General features: G+C 41.8%; 1 protein-coding gene across 1 annotated transcript in view; it reads right to left on the bottom strand.

Annotated features, from left to right (window-relative positions):
* Nucleotides 1-15,087, bottom strand: part of SLIT3 (slit guidance ligand 3) — a 590,119-nt gene that overhangs the window by 151,522 nt on the left and 423,510 nt on the right. Inside the window, exons 15-16 of the mRNA XM_056847932.1 lie at nt 7,179-7,329; nt 6,057-6,131 (exon numbers count right to left, since the gene is read on the bottom strand). Coding sequence (XP_056703910.1) covers nt 6,057-6,131; nt 7,179-7,329 — 226 coding nt within the window. The remainder of the gene's footprint in view (nt 1-6,056; nt 6,132-7,178; nt 7,330-15,087) is intronic.

Genomic DNA, 15,087 nt, shown 5'->3' with positions numbered 1-15,087 from the left:
TTAACGTAGTAGCTATGAAGGAAGCTGCATCCCTGCCTATGTCTACGAAGGCACTAGTTTCTAGCTCCAGAAGTGACATGAATACTGCACCCAGTTTGTAGACGTAAAAGAAGGAATTTTATTCCCAAGTTTTATCCTAAAAATATTTCGCTCATTCTGTCACCATCAATGTAAACAGGAAGGATTAATGCTATCCTTTTCCGTCAAAAGATTGACACATCATTTCAAATTCATGTAAAAAAGATTTACTAATCCAAACTTGCTATATATTTCAGACGTTTCGCACAAACACACGTACTGCATACTAGATAATATGATAATGTGCGAAACGTGAATTGGCCTTATAACGTTAAGCTCTGCCAACAATGTACAGTAAAAGAGACACAGGAAATCTTTTTGCCTGAAGCTCACAAAATACTTTCAACATCCACACACCTAAGCATGTTAGTATTATATTCAGATACATTCCCCCTCCTAAATGCTTGCAGGTCACATTCATTAAAGCCAGCCATCTAATAGCTTTTCAGTATTCATGATGAGCTATCATGTAAATTTGTACCAAGGGACTTCTTAGAAGCAGGCACAGCTGACCCTGAAATCAATCGTGTCAATGAATCCTTTGGGACCACTTAAACACATGACTTATTGACAGAACAGACAAAGGCTTCTGGTGAAAGCTGCCTATATATACTATTATTGCATACCAATAATGTTTTCTAAGGTATCTTATTGAATAGGCATTGATTTGCCTCTTTTGCAACTGTGGGCAGAGAAAATGGGGGGAGTTGGTGAAGCTGAAGTTTCTCACTTAGTGCTACATTTATTGCGGCAAAGCTTGAAACCATACCTGGGGCTTTACACTGGCCATATCACTTGCCAAAAACTGCATACAGAACCATCTACCCTGAATTTTCAGTGTAAAGAAACTATTCTGCAACGTAAGTCCATCTAAATGAAATTTGCACTTTTTCCTTAACAGTGACGGCTCCGGTATTTGAACATCAGGCGCTATTCTGCTCTGTATTCTCTTTTCGTACTGCTATCTAGGGAGGTTTGGGGATGGGGAAATGGTGGGGGTTAGTGGCACAAGCGTGAAAATCCAGAATTGACAGTGGTAGCTCTGTGGAATTGCAGTGGTTTCCAGTGATTCCTAGAGCTACTGATATTGCTTTTTCCCAGAAGAGTCATCATCATTCTCTTGACATTAGTGAGTTTTAAAAAAAATTCTAAAGATGTCTCCAGAGTAAGAAGATTGTGAATATCAGGTGTGGTGAACCAGAGCCAAAGACTCCCTCCTCCTTGAAGTACTCGCTTGTGCATTTCTTGTATATTCCTAATGTCAGCATGAAATTTGGATGTCAATATTTGAGCACTTATATGATTTACTGCACCCTGACCTGGATGGCCCAGGCTAGCCCGATCTCATCAGATCTCAGAAGCTAAGCAGGGTCAGTCCTGGTTAGTATTTGGATGGGAGACCACCAAGGAATACCAGGGTTGCTGTGCAGATGAAGGCACTGGCAAACCACCTCTGTTAGTCTCTTGCCATGAAAATCCCAAAAGGGGTCGCCATAAGTCGGATGCGACTTGAAGGCACTTTACACACAGGAAACTGGGCGGGGCGGTCTTTAAACTGCTCCGTGCTGCCTGGGCAGCAGGAAGCATGGGGGGAGGTTAAACTGCTCTGCGCTGCCTGGGCAGGTAGCGCGGAGCAGTTTAAACCTCCACAGCCCCCCTTCCCGGGAGTCCCGGGAAGGGGGCGGTGGGTCTTTAAACTGCTCTGCGTTGCCTGGGCAGGCAGCGCAGAGCAGTTTAACCTCCCCCCATGCTTCCTGGTCCCGAGGCTCAGCTGTTGGGCATGTCCCCGCCCAACAGCTGAGCCTCGGGACCAGGAAGCGCGGGGGAGGGGGAGGTTAAACTGCTCTGTGCTGCCTAGGCAGGCAGAGCAGAGCAGTTTAAATACCCCCCCGCCCGGTTTCCAGGGAGTCCCTAGATGCCGGGCGGGGGGGGGTCTTGAAAGTGCTCTGCACTGCCTGGGATGGCAGCGTGGAGTTTAAAGACCCCCTGCCAGGCTTCCAGGGAGTCCCTAGAAGCCGGGCGGGGGGGGGGGTCTTGAAAGTGCTCTGCGCTGCCTGGGATGGAGGAGTTTAAAGACCCACCCCCTGCCGAGCTTCCAGGGAGCCCTAGAAGCATGGTGGGGGGGCGTCTTGAAAGTGCTCTGCGCTGCCTTGGATGGCAGCACAGAGGAGTTTAAAGCCCCCCCCCCCCGCTGGGCTTTCAGGGAGTCCCTAGAAGTCGGCAGGGGGATCTTGAAAGTGCTCCGCGCTGCCTGGGATGGCAGCGTGGAGGAGTTTAAAGACACCCCCCCCCACCGGGCTTCCAGGGGCAGTACACCATTTGATTCAGAATATATATATTTTTTGTTTACCTCCTCTAAAAACTAGGTGCATCTTATGGTCAGGTGCGTCTTATAGAGCGAAAAATACTGTGCATCTAAATTGAATACCTGTTCCTTTTGCTTAGTGACCTTACAAAATGTCTTGTCCACTGACAGCACTAGTTAACATCAAAAAGTGACACTTTACTCACATGACTAAAACAGATACTGAAAACCCAAGGCCAGTCACAAGATGGCTTTAATTTTCTCAAAAACAATTGCAAGGAAAGAGGGACTATTTGGATTGGGGCCACTCACCCCCCAATGGCATTTCCTAAAGACAAAATGGCATTACTGATCTGCTGCTAGCTTGTTAGGGGCAAATTCTCTATTTCTCTATACTGGGGCTAATAGCAGCTGGGGAGAGGAGCTCCAATTGGGATAGGGTTGCCAGGTCTCTCTTTGTCACCAATGGGAGGTTTTTGGGGCGGAGCCTGAGAAAAGTTTGGGGAGGGGAGGGACTTTAATGCCATAGAGTCCAATTGCCAAAGTGGCCATTTTCTCCAAGTGAACTGATCTCTATCAGCTGGAGATCAGTTGTAATAGAGGGAGATCTCCAGCTACTACCTGGAGGCTGGCAACCCTAAATTGGGAAATGCTGCAGATGAAGCCTCCCACCCATCCTAGCACCACGGCTCATATCCAAATTGTCCCCCCTCCTGGCTGCTTTTAAAGAACATTAAAGGTGTCCAGAGAACTGTTCACAGATTTTCATCATCATGTAGAATTGTGCCTTTGGAGATCCTTACATGTTGGAATTACACACCACTGGGAAAGAGTCTGCCTTTGTGTACTTGGGGATAGAAAAGATAAGGCCAACAATTTAGAAGCTTTTGGCAAAATTCATACAATGGTATACTACAAATTTGTGTTCCTGGCACGCTCAACTGCTTTAGCCTTTATTTTACTAAACGGAATAAGCTTCAAAATTCCACATGAGGAGAGGTGGCACAAACAAGCCTGATTCATGATTCTCAGGAAAGAATATTGTAAACAAGGAAGTGCTTTCCAATCCACGTCTTCTTGTTTTAATATCACAGTGTGGAACACAGAATATCTTCTCTGCATTAGAACAAATACACACACAGGTATAGGAAGCTAAAAAAGAAATCCAGGCTAATAAAAAATATTTGGGAGCTTTCTTTGCTTCAAGGCATCGATGATAAATGTGAATGAGTCAGTTTTGATGATGAACTGCAGAACACCATTATATCTTGCTGCCGGAATATAGACAGCTGAACAGTACCTCTTAAATTCTTATCTCCTGCCAAGAGTGGACATAGAGAATTTATTGCTTCATAAGACATAAAATTTTTAACAGAAACATGGTGGTTCCCTACAGTTGGTTGGTTCAGATGTAATACAAAACTCTGGTAGAATTAAACTAATTATAATTATGTGATTATGTGAATGCAGGCCACTATACTAATTATTGTCAGCTAGGGTCCATGAAACTGGAAGCCGAAGCCAGGATATTAAGCTAGTTTTCACCACTGTTAAAAACACAGTATGTGCAAGTTGGAAGGAAGACACCTTCATTTCAAGGAGGGCTAGATGTATGGGGGGCAGAGAGAAGGAGGTTTGTGACAGGCAGAGAGAAGGAGGTTTGTGACACTAAGATGGAAGAGTGCCCTGAAGGTAACATGGGTAATGCTGTGATACAAGATCAGGCACTTGTACCTGAGGGAGGCCAAGCTCTCATAAGGGTGAGATGAGAGGTGAGATGAGGGGGGAGAGCTTCATGGGAGAAGTCTGCAGAGGCCAACTGCTACAGCAGAATGAAGGTCAACTTAGCAGAAACGTTTGTTGGCTACAGCTAACTAAAGACCTTGTTGCAGAAACTGTGAGCTCAGGTAGTGAAACTTAATAGCTTCTCAATAACTTAGATGCCTCAGGGCAAAGCAAGACATTATGGCCTCTATGGGTCTGACCCAGGGATGCCGGCACCAATTTAGAACTGAACTCAACCATTTAAAAATGCCGCGAGCACCCAATCCTAATTGGGCCGGCTGCACAGTGGGACCAGGTAATCTTTCTTCCTAACCCCCAAGACTTTGCAAGTGCCAAAACTATTTGAACACATTATGAACTCATTTAAGATAAGAATAAAACTTAGAATGCTCATCAACCAGCTCAGACAAGAGTTAGTTTTCTGTGTTCTTAGCATTTGAGTCCTACTGCATTGTTTATTAGCGGGCCTTGCTGTTTTATCAAATTGTTTTTAAAATTTTATAATCCACCTTGAATCTCACCAAGAGTGTCAGGTTATAAATGAGGTAAGTAAAATAAAAACCGTATTTAACTCATTCATTCATTCATTCATTCATTCATTCATTCATTCATTCATTCAAAACATTTCTATGCCATCTTTCCACCCATATGGGTGGCGAACATCAAACATTTCAACGTTGAAAACACTTAAAATAAAGTATATATGCAACAATTCAATTAAAACATATAAACAGACATAACACCAAAAGGTACAGAGAGTTCCGAAGTTCTGGTGCCACAACTGAGGAGGCTGTTTCTTAAGTTGCCATCCATCTAGCCTCAGATGGCAAGGCACCCAAAGCAGTGCCTCTGGACTGGCATAGACGAGTAGGTTCGTATGGGAAAAAGCGGTACCTTCAGGTAGGCTGGCACCAGCCACCTTGAATTGGGCCCGAAAACAAACTAGAAACCACAATAGATGGAACAAGAATGGATTGATATGGTCCCTATGGCCCGCTCCAGTCAACATTTTGGCCACAGCATTTTGTACCAACTGTAGACAGTCTTCAAAGGTAGCCCCACGTAGAACACATGGCAGTAATCTAATCTACATGTTACCAGGGCATGTACCACATATTACCAGGGCATGCGCTGCAGTTAAAAGATGTCACCCCAACTCCCAGAAAGGCTGCAGATAGCTCACCAACTGAAGCTGGTAAAAGGCACCCTAGCCTGGTGCCTCCTTAGCGTGACACATATTTATCCAACAAGAGGCCCGGATCCAGGAGCACCCCCAGCTATGAATCTGCTCCTTTAGGAGTGCAACTCCATCCAGAACAGGAAATATCCCAGTTCTTGGGTTAGACCTTCCCCCCACCAGTAGCACTTCTGTTTTGTTGGGACTAAGTTTCATTTTGTTAGACCTCATCCATTCCAAAACTCTCTCCAGGCACCTGTTCACAGTTCCCACAGACTCCCTGGGATCTGCTGGAAGCACAAAATAGAGCTGAGTGTCATCTGCATATTGGTAGCAACTCAGCCCAAATCTCGGGATCACCTCTCCCAGTGACTTTATATAGATGTTGAAAAGCATGGGAGACAAGATGGAACCTTGTGGGTCCCAGCAGGCCAGAGGCCAAGAGGCAGAGCAACTGTCACCCAGCATCACACTCTGAAACCTACCTTTGAGGTAGGACTAGAACCACCAGAAATCAGTACCTCCTAGTCCCAATCCCAAAAGGCGCCAGAAGGATACCACGGTCGATGAAAAAAATCATGTGCATGTTCTCTAGGAAGTAAATTGATTAACTTACTCCCAAACAAGTGCACATAGGACTGTTGCCTTAATCAGTTAATTTCTGTTGAGCCACACTATCTGTCTTAAAAATTAAAAAGAAACAGAACTTACATCTTCCGTAAACTGGGGAGCTTCTTGAATATTCCAGTAGCTTCAAGAACAGAAATGTCATTGTCATGTAAACGCCTTATGAAAAACAATAAAAACATGTCATAGCCTTAGACGGGCCAGTGTGGCATGCAAATTTGTCACACAAATTAACAAGAACAAAACAGAATGATAATTTTGATCATTTATCTGCCAGCCTTAATCTGAATTACAGATACAAGCTGCAATACTCCATACATAAACTTTGTGACATTAAGAAACAAACCAGTATATTTTCTATTTTTTTGGGGGGGGGGAGGAAACCACTCCACCTAAATAGTCTTGATACACTTCTAAGACTGGTATTGCAGCTGTAATTATCTTAAGACACTCCTTTAGGAGGCCATCATACCACTACAACAGAAGAACAATGACGCATGCACCAGCAGTTTCATATGAAATGGAGCTATGACATTTTTTCTTTTCATTTAGCATTTCAGTCTAAACACGAAGTGCTGAATGTGACACACAAATTGTTTAATTATAATGTAAACAACAATTACACATTTAACTTGAGCCTTTCATTTCAAAGAAACTAGGAACTAGTGTTTGAACACAATTCCAATAATAATTATATGTATCAGACACAATTATCTACACAAAAATACAGAATAATGGAATGTGTTTCGTTCCTTTTTTTTAAAATGTTTGGTTTCTGCAACAAAATGACTTTGTCACACTGTTTTGGAAATGTTTTACAGTTTTTAACTTTGCAGGTTTTGACTTTGTAGTATGACTCTGTAATATGTATATTTAGAGTGAATATTAAATTTTGTTACTTAAAATTGTTATACAGGAGTCCATAGAGGAAGGAATGACAGCTAGGGTTTTCAGAATAACAAAGGAAAATAAAAATTATCAAGTTTTGCTAGTTTTCCTACTAGCGCTGGTTTTAACATCAGCATTAACTTTTCGGTTTCGTTTTATTTTAATTAGTAAACAAATGCACAAGCCAAATGCATTGGCCCTACTGGCCTTTTGATTTTTCTGAAATTTCCAAACTTGGCCAACAAAACTGGAATTAACACAACTATTTTACTTGTTAAGCATTCTATTAATTCTTGCTGTTCAAAGTGGAACACTTACAGATCTGTGGTATATTCTGGGAGATGACTGGGAAGTCGGGTGAGTTTTTGGTTGGAACAATCAACAATTGTTCCTTCACAGCGGCACCTTTCAGGGCAGACAAGATCCATGAAGCACTCCCCACTGAACTTACTCCTGTAGTCCTCCGAACCTGCAAAGTTGAAATGTTTCCTGGTAAAATAACCTTATAAAATAACCATAACAAATAAGAGATGGAAAAGCAAGTGTTTCTACTATCTTAGAAAATCTCTTCGGAAGTGATCCAAATGTAACTGAATACTACTTTATGGTATAAAATGCTTTGCCCAGTTCACTCCAATATAGTTCTAGAGCCCAGAGTCCTGTCTCATCTCTTAAAAGATCACTTCAGTGCCTCTTCACCCTTTAGAAATATTTTTTTCTTAGTGTCAATAACCACCACATGGAAAATGGTGTGTTAGACAAATCATGCCTGAAATATAAGGTCATACATCAGTTTAATCAACATGCTGTATATGATTAAAATGAGCTAGTCTGCTTTGTGAGAATAAATATTTTAACAAAGGACATGAGAAACTGCAGTGGAAAGTAACCTGAGTTCCAATCTTTTCCACTTTAATCATGATAGGTACAGATTATATTTAGTGAGAACTGCATTTCAGTATGCCATTGTACTGCAACTGACAGGTCCCCTTTGGCTTGTTTGAATGAAATGCCTTTCCAGTTAAGCTCAACAAACCAATCTTTCCAGCTTTAAAGAAAGTCTTAATTTAAGGTTTAAACATGATCTCTGAGTTTATCACCACCAAAATATTAGAGGCTATGTAATCAAAGAGCTGCCAGTGCAGATCCAATCATGCAGCATTTGCCTACTCACTTCATACTTCATTAAGGGAACATGTCCCTGAAATCACATGTTATGTTTAACCATCCTAACAAAAGTAAATATTTTCACTTTTCCTGAACTTTATGAACCCGCAACATTTATTCATCAATGCCAAGATCTTTTATCTGAGAAATATTAACTTCTCAGAAAATGAATTTTGGGGAGGCAAAGAATAGCAGGGGGTACAATGTAAAATTATCTGCAAGTGGACCCCAAATTGATATTTGTGTACAGACTCGAATTCACCATTTGCAATTCAGATAATGTAACACGTTTAAAGAAACAAAAGATTTCCAAGCGGTCTTCAGCACAGATCTTAAAACAGTTGCAACAGTTAGTCAACTCTCCCAGAACACAAAACTAGAAATAATATAGAACTAGAAATAATATAGAACCAACTCAGCCTCCATTGTCCAACAGCACTACTCACTGATATGGATGGTTATACGGCCATTTCAATAACACCACTGTTGTTTACTTGGGCTACAGTCATTATTAGGGTTGCCAGCTCTGGATTGAGAAATACCTGGAGATTTTTGGGGCGGAGCCTGAGGAGGGTGGGGTTTGGGGGAGGGACTTCAATGCCAGAGTGTCCAATTGCCAAAGTGGCCATTTTGTCCAGGGGAACTAATCTCTTTCACCTGGAGATCAGTTGTAATAGCAGGAGATCTCCATCTAGTACCTGGAGGTTGGCAACTCTAGTCATTATATCAATAAGCCCTTGTAACAATAGGTATAGTAGTTCTCTGAATTCCCAGCTTTCATTTAAAAAAGTCTCCAGCCTAGGGTTGCCAGGTCCCTCTTCACCACTGGCAGGAGCGGAGCCTGAGGAGGGCAGGGTTTGGGGAGGGGAGGGATTTCAATGCCATAGAGTACAATTGCAAAAGTGGTCATTTTCTCCAGGTGAATTGAACTCTGTTAGCTGGAGATCAGTTGTAACAGCGGGAGATTTCCAGCTACTGCCTGGAGGTTGGCAACCCTACGCTAGCCCCTTTCTATGGGGAATATATGCCTTTCTAGATGTAAGGGCTAGACACTTTTTAAAAATGAAAGCTGAGAATTCAGAGAACCTTTTATACATACAGTTATAGTATTCAAATGCCATTTAAAAAAACCCTAAAAAGCCCCCAAGTGGCAGTGGAAAGAAGTGGCTGCCACAGGGATAGGGTTAGGAGGGAATTGGAATTTCCCCTCTCACACAGCAGCCATACAGGCTTTACTACAAACTTTCCAAAAACTTTGGAGCAAATCAGGTTTGAGAAAGGTTGTACTAAAGCCCGGGATACCCCAAGGGGTACATAAACGCACTATGGTGCTGTGGGGAAGCAGGAAAAAAACAGCAATTCCCAACAGCATTAAACTTGGGGCAGATAGTCTGCATGGAAATGTCCTCTGTCTTCTAGAAAACTGTGGACTATCTGTTGTAATTCTGACTTTGAAAAGTAAGTTTGGAGGGGTTTTGTTATAATTTTAATGTGTTTCTATGACATTTCCCACCCCCAAAATGTTTTGAGGGGATTGCTGGGAAGCTGGGTATAAAAATAAATAGATACACAATACATGAATATAATAAAACTAGTCTGTATGACTTACTATTTTAAAGAAATAATATTCAGAATAAAAATGACATTATTTATTATAAGACCTTTCATGGTTAATGCAACCAGCAAAATGATGAAAACCAATTGTGTCTTTTGTAAACTAACAGCGCATTTCTGAAAGGAATTCCTGCGCCGGGCTTGGGAGGCAACCCAGTGGCGTTGCCTCCTAAGGAGGTTTCGGCACCACTGAAACCTCCACTCAGCGCAGAAAAAAGCTAGCATATCTCTGCTAAAAAAAGGGGGCGTTCCCGAGCTGAAACGGCTGGTGCCGGAATGCCCCGGGAACACCTCCCGGGGCGCCGGAACGCCTACCAGCTAGCCACCATGGCCTGTGCTGGCGGCTGGAGGCCGCCGGGAGGCTACGGTGGCAGCCGGGCCCAGCACTGCTGTGGCGGTGGCCGGGGACCAGCGACCGGGCCTGCACGCCAGCGCTGCAGCCACTCATGCCGGCTTGTGCCTTCTGGGTGCTGGCGGTTTGGGCCCCTGCACCGGCGGAGTTTTTCGTCGACCTTCTAAGGACTTTCGACAAGGCCACCGGCGCAGGTCAGGAATGGGCTGTAAAACATGGTCCACCTAGATGTTGATATACATATGGGGCAGGATTCAGAGTTTCTCAAGGAACCTCTCCACAAGCATGAGGACTTGAGCCCCTGCCCTTCCTAGCACAACACTTTGTTACCTGAAAAGTTGCTTTTGAAATTCAGGGGACCCTCTGGATTAGAATATAACATGTGGAGTTGTCAGAAGAAGACATTTTAAAGCTTGGAGTAGAGCTAAGAAAGCTTGCACTTGAGCGGGGGTAAGGATCTTTGGATCTCTGTCATAATTTCCTCTAAAAGCAATGACTGGCAAGGCACACATATCCCTTGCCACAAAATGCATTTATGCTTTTCAGCTTTGCCGGAAAATTCTTAGAACATTCACCAGGTTTCTCTCAGAAAGTTCAGGAAAAGCTCAATAGAGGGGAAATGTTCTTTCCCCTGTGTTTCCTATTATCTTGCCATCACCGCCTTCCCATTAAAAAATCCTCCTTTCTGAGAAAGGGGAGGGCTTACCACTGGCAGGGTGAACTCACTAGAGAAGGCTGAGCGAGCTTAGGAACATCAATTCCAATTAAGGTGGAAGCCTGCAATACTTATTCATTAAATGAATGTCACAGCTACAATATATAGGCCTGGAACCAAAATGCCGTATGAATAATTCCTGCACGAGAGAGTTATGGACTTGTGTTTGTCAAGTCCCTCAAGATATGGGGTAAACTTCATTTGAAACTGAATAGAGTTTCTCCCACCCCAAAATTGTGACAGTTCAAAGGACTAAAGCCTCATTTGTCACCAATACCCCCAAGCCACTGGACAAAACTAAGGTTTTCCTAACTCCTAGTTCTGCAGTACCGTATCACCATACTTTCAAGAATTCGTTCGGTTAAAAATTGGTACACAATTCTTCCCATCTTTGTTTGGACAAAGTGCATAACACCAAACATGGTATAACTATCTTCCACCAGAAACTGACATATTAATTGGGATCAACCTTTATTTCATAGTTTGGTTAGTATCCACATGTTATATACTTAGGAGGTCATGGCTACTATGGAAGAAGTATATAAAATATGAACCTTTACAATGAAAGTAAAGTGGCACTTCAAGTATTCCAGGAAGGGTGCAAACACTAAATTCTGGGCAGTTCCGGTACGATTTTGTAATCTGAGTTCTTCAAAGTGATATTTATCTAGCTAAGACATCACATCTTCATCATCAGTCATGATACAGGTGAAATAATAACAGTAGAAACAAGAAGCAGCAAAGAATTGTTATTTTCTAGAAATATTGAATGTACAAGTGTGAATAATGTAAATGACCATGTAGTGTAAAGTGATGAATACCACACAGTGTCATCAAGTACTCTGAGCTACCCATCAGCCTGCAATCAGCTGCTAACAAAGGAAATTTACTATTTAACTTGAACCTTGAGATCACTTGGACAGGTGGCAGCTCTATCATGTTATTCCCTTTAGGAAAACTAATGTGAAAGCTGGCCATCTGGTTACAGTACCCATTATACGTGTCCATCCATCTCTACATGCATTACTTTATCAGTATGCTCCCATGGGGCTTTAAGTGGATATGGTGCAATTCAAAAAGAACAACATTAAAGATTATGCGCGAGCACTACTTCCTCTATTATAAAAACCAGTGTTTGGAAGCCTTAAAGAGGAGTAAATTACATTATTTTGGTATTTCAGTGCAACCATGGAAGTACATTTTACAACTTCAAAATTAAAAGCTAACATAAACATAGGTTGCTAATGCTCTCTTTTGCTGAACTGCTTAGTTACTTTATTCTGTTACTTTATTTACCTTATTTGTCCTACTTTATGTGCATGTATATAGTTTAAATTCTATTTTAATCAAGATTTATATTATGGGTTTTCTATCCAAGTAAAGCCGTAATCTCATTCTTCCTGGTCTCATAGCCCTGAAACATTTTGGATATCTTGAGAAGACAACAGCAATCTAAAAGAAAACCAGCTTCTCAACCCACTTTTCAGATACATCTATCCAACACATGAGGCACCAAGGAGAATGGCTCTCAGTGAAGGACTATGATAGAGAAAATACCTTATTTCAAGATTTATCTGATAGTATTGGAAAATACAGGTGACCATTTACCAAGTGCTAACTTACCACAGTGTACATGTAACCTCTTGGGAGTGCAGTTGTTCAATGCAGCTGATTAAACAAGTCTGGGGTGAAGTTTCTCACCCTGATGTTGGTTACCTGTTTCATTCTGTCAATTGGCAAGGGATTTTTTTTTTAAATCAAACATCATGTGGAGATTTTTGGTGAAATGGTTTGTCTGAATATGATTATCCTGCCAAATGGTGAGGAATTTTTTTACTACACTTTCACAACAAACCAGAAATTTGGAGAATCAAGGGAGTGGGGAAAAATCTCATTATAACTGAAAACCAGTGGTTTTTTAAAATATGCTCTAAAGAACCCAGAGATTCCTTCAGTGCTTAAAAGGGCTTCCTCAATGAGAAGAAGATAACAATAGGACACAAGCTTCTCTGAAAATCAGCTTGCTTATCACTATTTGCCTTGTCCCTAGAATTGTCGACTGGAATGGAAAAAAATGACCTGTCCCTTTAACAGAGGATTAATGTACGGAAATATGCAACTGAACCTTTTTTATGACAAAGAGGTAAATCCCATCTCACATGTTTACACAAAAATTGCAAATATAAAAAATTAAAATATTTGGTTGAAAACACTGAGGTCTCACAGTGCTACATTGCAACATCTTGGCTGCCATTTTGAGGGAAACGAGTGGCCGAAGAGAAGTAAGAGCTGCCACCGCTTCCCCCACTACCACTGGAGGAGAACAGGTGCTTCAAGTGAGCAGGGGGAAGAAGGCAGGGGAGGAACAAGAGCTGCTGCTAGAGAACAGGCATTGCAGATGAGCAGACGGGTGGTGGAGGATGGGGAGAAGGAAGGGGAGCCACCATCTCTACACAAGGCCTGCAGGCAAGTAAGTGGGGGAAGTTTGGGAGCTGCCACCAGAGAACAGGGGCTGCAAGCAGCAGAGGGGGGGGGAGTATAGGATTCCCCATGAGTCTCACGGGTCGCTTGCTAGTTCTATACAATTACTGTTGCTTCTTTCCTCACACAGAACCATTCTATGATTGAATAATGATTAGATCAACATGAAGATATCTTCACCATGTCTAACACAAGCAATATTGCCCCATAATATTACAAAAGTGCAGACCATGAAGTACAGATACCTAAAATCATGTTTGGACCAGGATCTGGGAGACCAGGCTTGAATCCCCACTTGCGCCATAGAAGCTTGCTGGGTGACCTTGGGCCAGTCACACACACTCAGCCTAATCTATCACACCCGGTTATTATGAGGATAAAATGCAGGACAGAACAATGTATGCCAATGTGGGTACCCCCTGGTAAGACAGGTGGGGTATAAATGAAGTAAATAAATAAAGTTAAGTGGATGTGATCTTTTTTCAATTTACTGTCTAAAGAATCATGAGTCCAGCTGGGAAATAATCTAAATACATGAACTTAGATGTCCAATTGGTGTATTGTAAGAAGAGTTAATAAATGAATTACTGCTATTCCACATGCAAGCCATTTTCAAAGCCCTTCCTGAATGCTTTTATCTCTATGTGGAGGATCCCATTGTGAGGTCTATAACCAGCCTTTTAATTTTGTGAAAATGATTACAATTCTCTTCACCCGTGGCTTCTTTTTTTCATCTTCCCTGTCAGAACGAGGAAATCTCTCACCTTTTGATGCTTCTGAAAACAGCAGAAGTATCCCAACATGCCATGCTGCAGTAAAGCATGGAGCCTTCCATGGTGCTTGACAGAACCATGTTCAATTTGTATTGTTCTACCACATGGTTAGATCAAGCACAAAGGAAAACCCCATCAACAGCCAGAGTCAGTGTTAGGCAGCCGCCAAAGAGAGAGGAGCGTTGAGAGGAAGCAGCATGGAGAAGCATAAGCTGGAGATTTCATTGTGAGCTGTCCACTTCACCCATGCATAAAGGAGCTGGAGTTCAAGAAGTCAATACTTATTATAACAAAAGCAAAAAACACCTTGTAGCACAGACTGTTAGTGAATGAGAATAACCAGAAACTTTTGAAGGTATAACTTTTGAAGAAATTGTGAACTTCATCCATACCATCACTAACTAGCTACAAACAGTGAAATCCTATGCATAATTATTCCAGTCTGAGACCACTGAAATCAAGAAACTCTGGAGTAACTCTGCGTAGAATTGTATGGTTAGACTGTTAGCATACTGTCGCCATTTGCCATATCATGCCAACTTGGAAATCAGTATTGAAGCAACCAACTTCTCAGATTTTATTGTTATGTTAACAATCAGTATTTAGCAGTGCCTGTTTGCTTTTTTATACAACTTATTGTTTAGAAATAATATAGGAAATAATCTATTCCAAGATATTTAATATGTTACCATTGCTCTTTTGTAGAATGTCAACTAGAATGTTTGAACTGCATGATGGCTGAAATTTTACTAAACGCTGGTTACAAGTCCATACTGTTCCTCAACAATCTGTTCTTCCCACATTGTCACTGTAGGACTTTCAAAACCTCTCGCCCAGTGCCAGAGAAATAGGAGGCAGCTGGTGATAGCGTACTTCTCTGAGCCATTTCCAAAAGATTGGTAGAAATTAGGAATTTAACAATTTCAAAATGAAAACATTTTCAGCCTGCTCTATTTCAGGTGTGAGTTCCACCTAGTAAACTTTCACTGCTCCGTATCTCTATTTTTTGTTTAAGGAAAAATAATTCTCTTGTGAATGCTACTCACAGAGTAAGAATTTGTTCCACTTCTGTAATACTCACCATTGTTAAGGTCAATAAAAACTTACAAAACTCCTATCACATTT

Source organism: Euleptes europaea, chromosome 1 (assembly GCF_029931775.1).
Source record: "Euleptes europaea isolate rEulEur1 chromosome 1, rEulEur1.hap1, whole genome shotgun sequence".
NCBI lineage: Eukaryota > Metazoa > Chordata > Lepidosauria > Squamata > Sphaerodactylidae > Euleptes > Euleptes europaea.
This window is presented reverse-complemented; position numbering and strand designations above follow the sequence as displayed.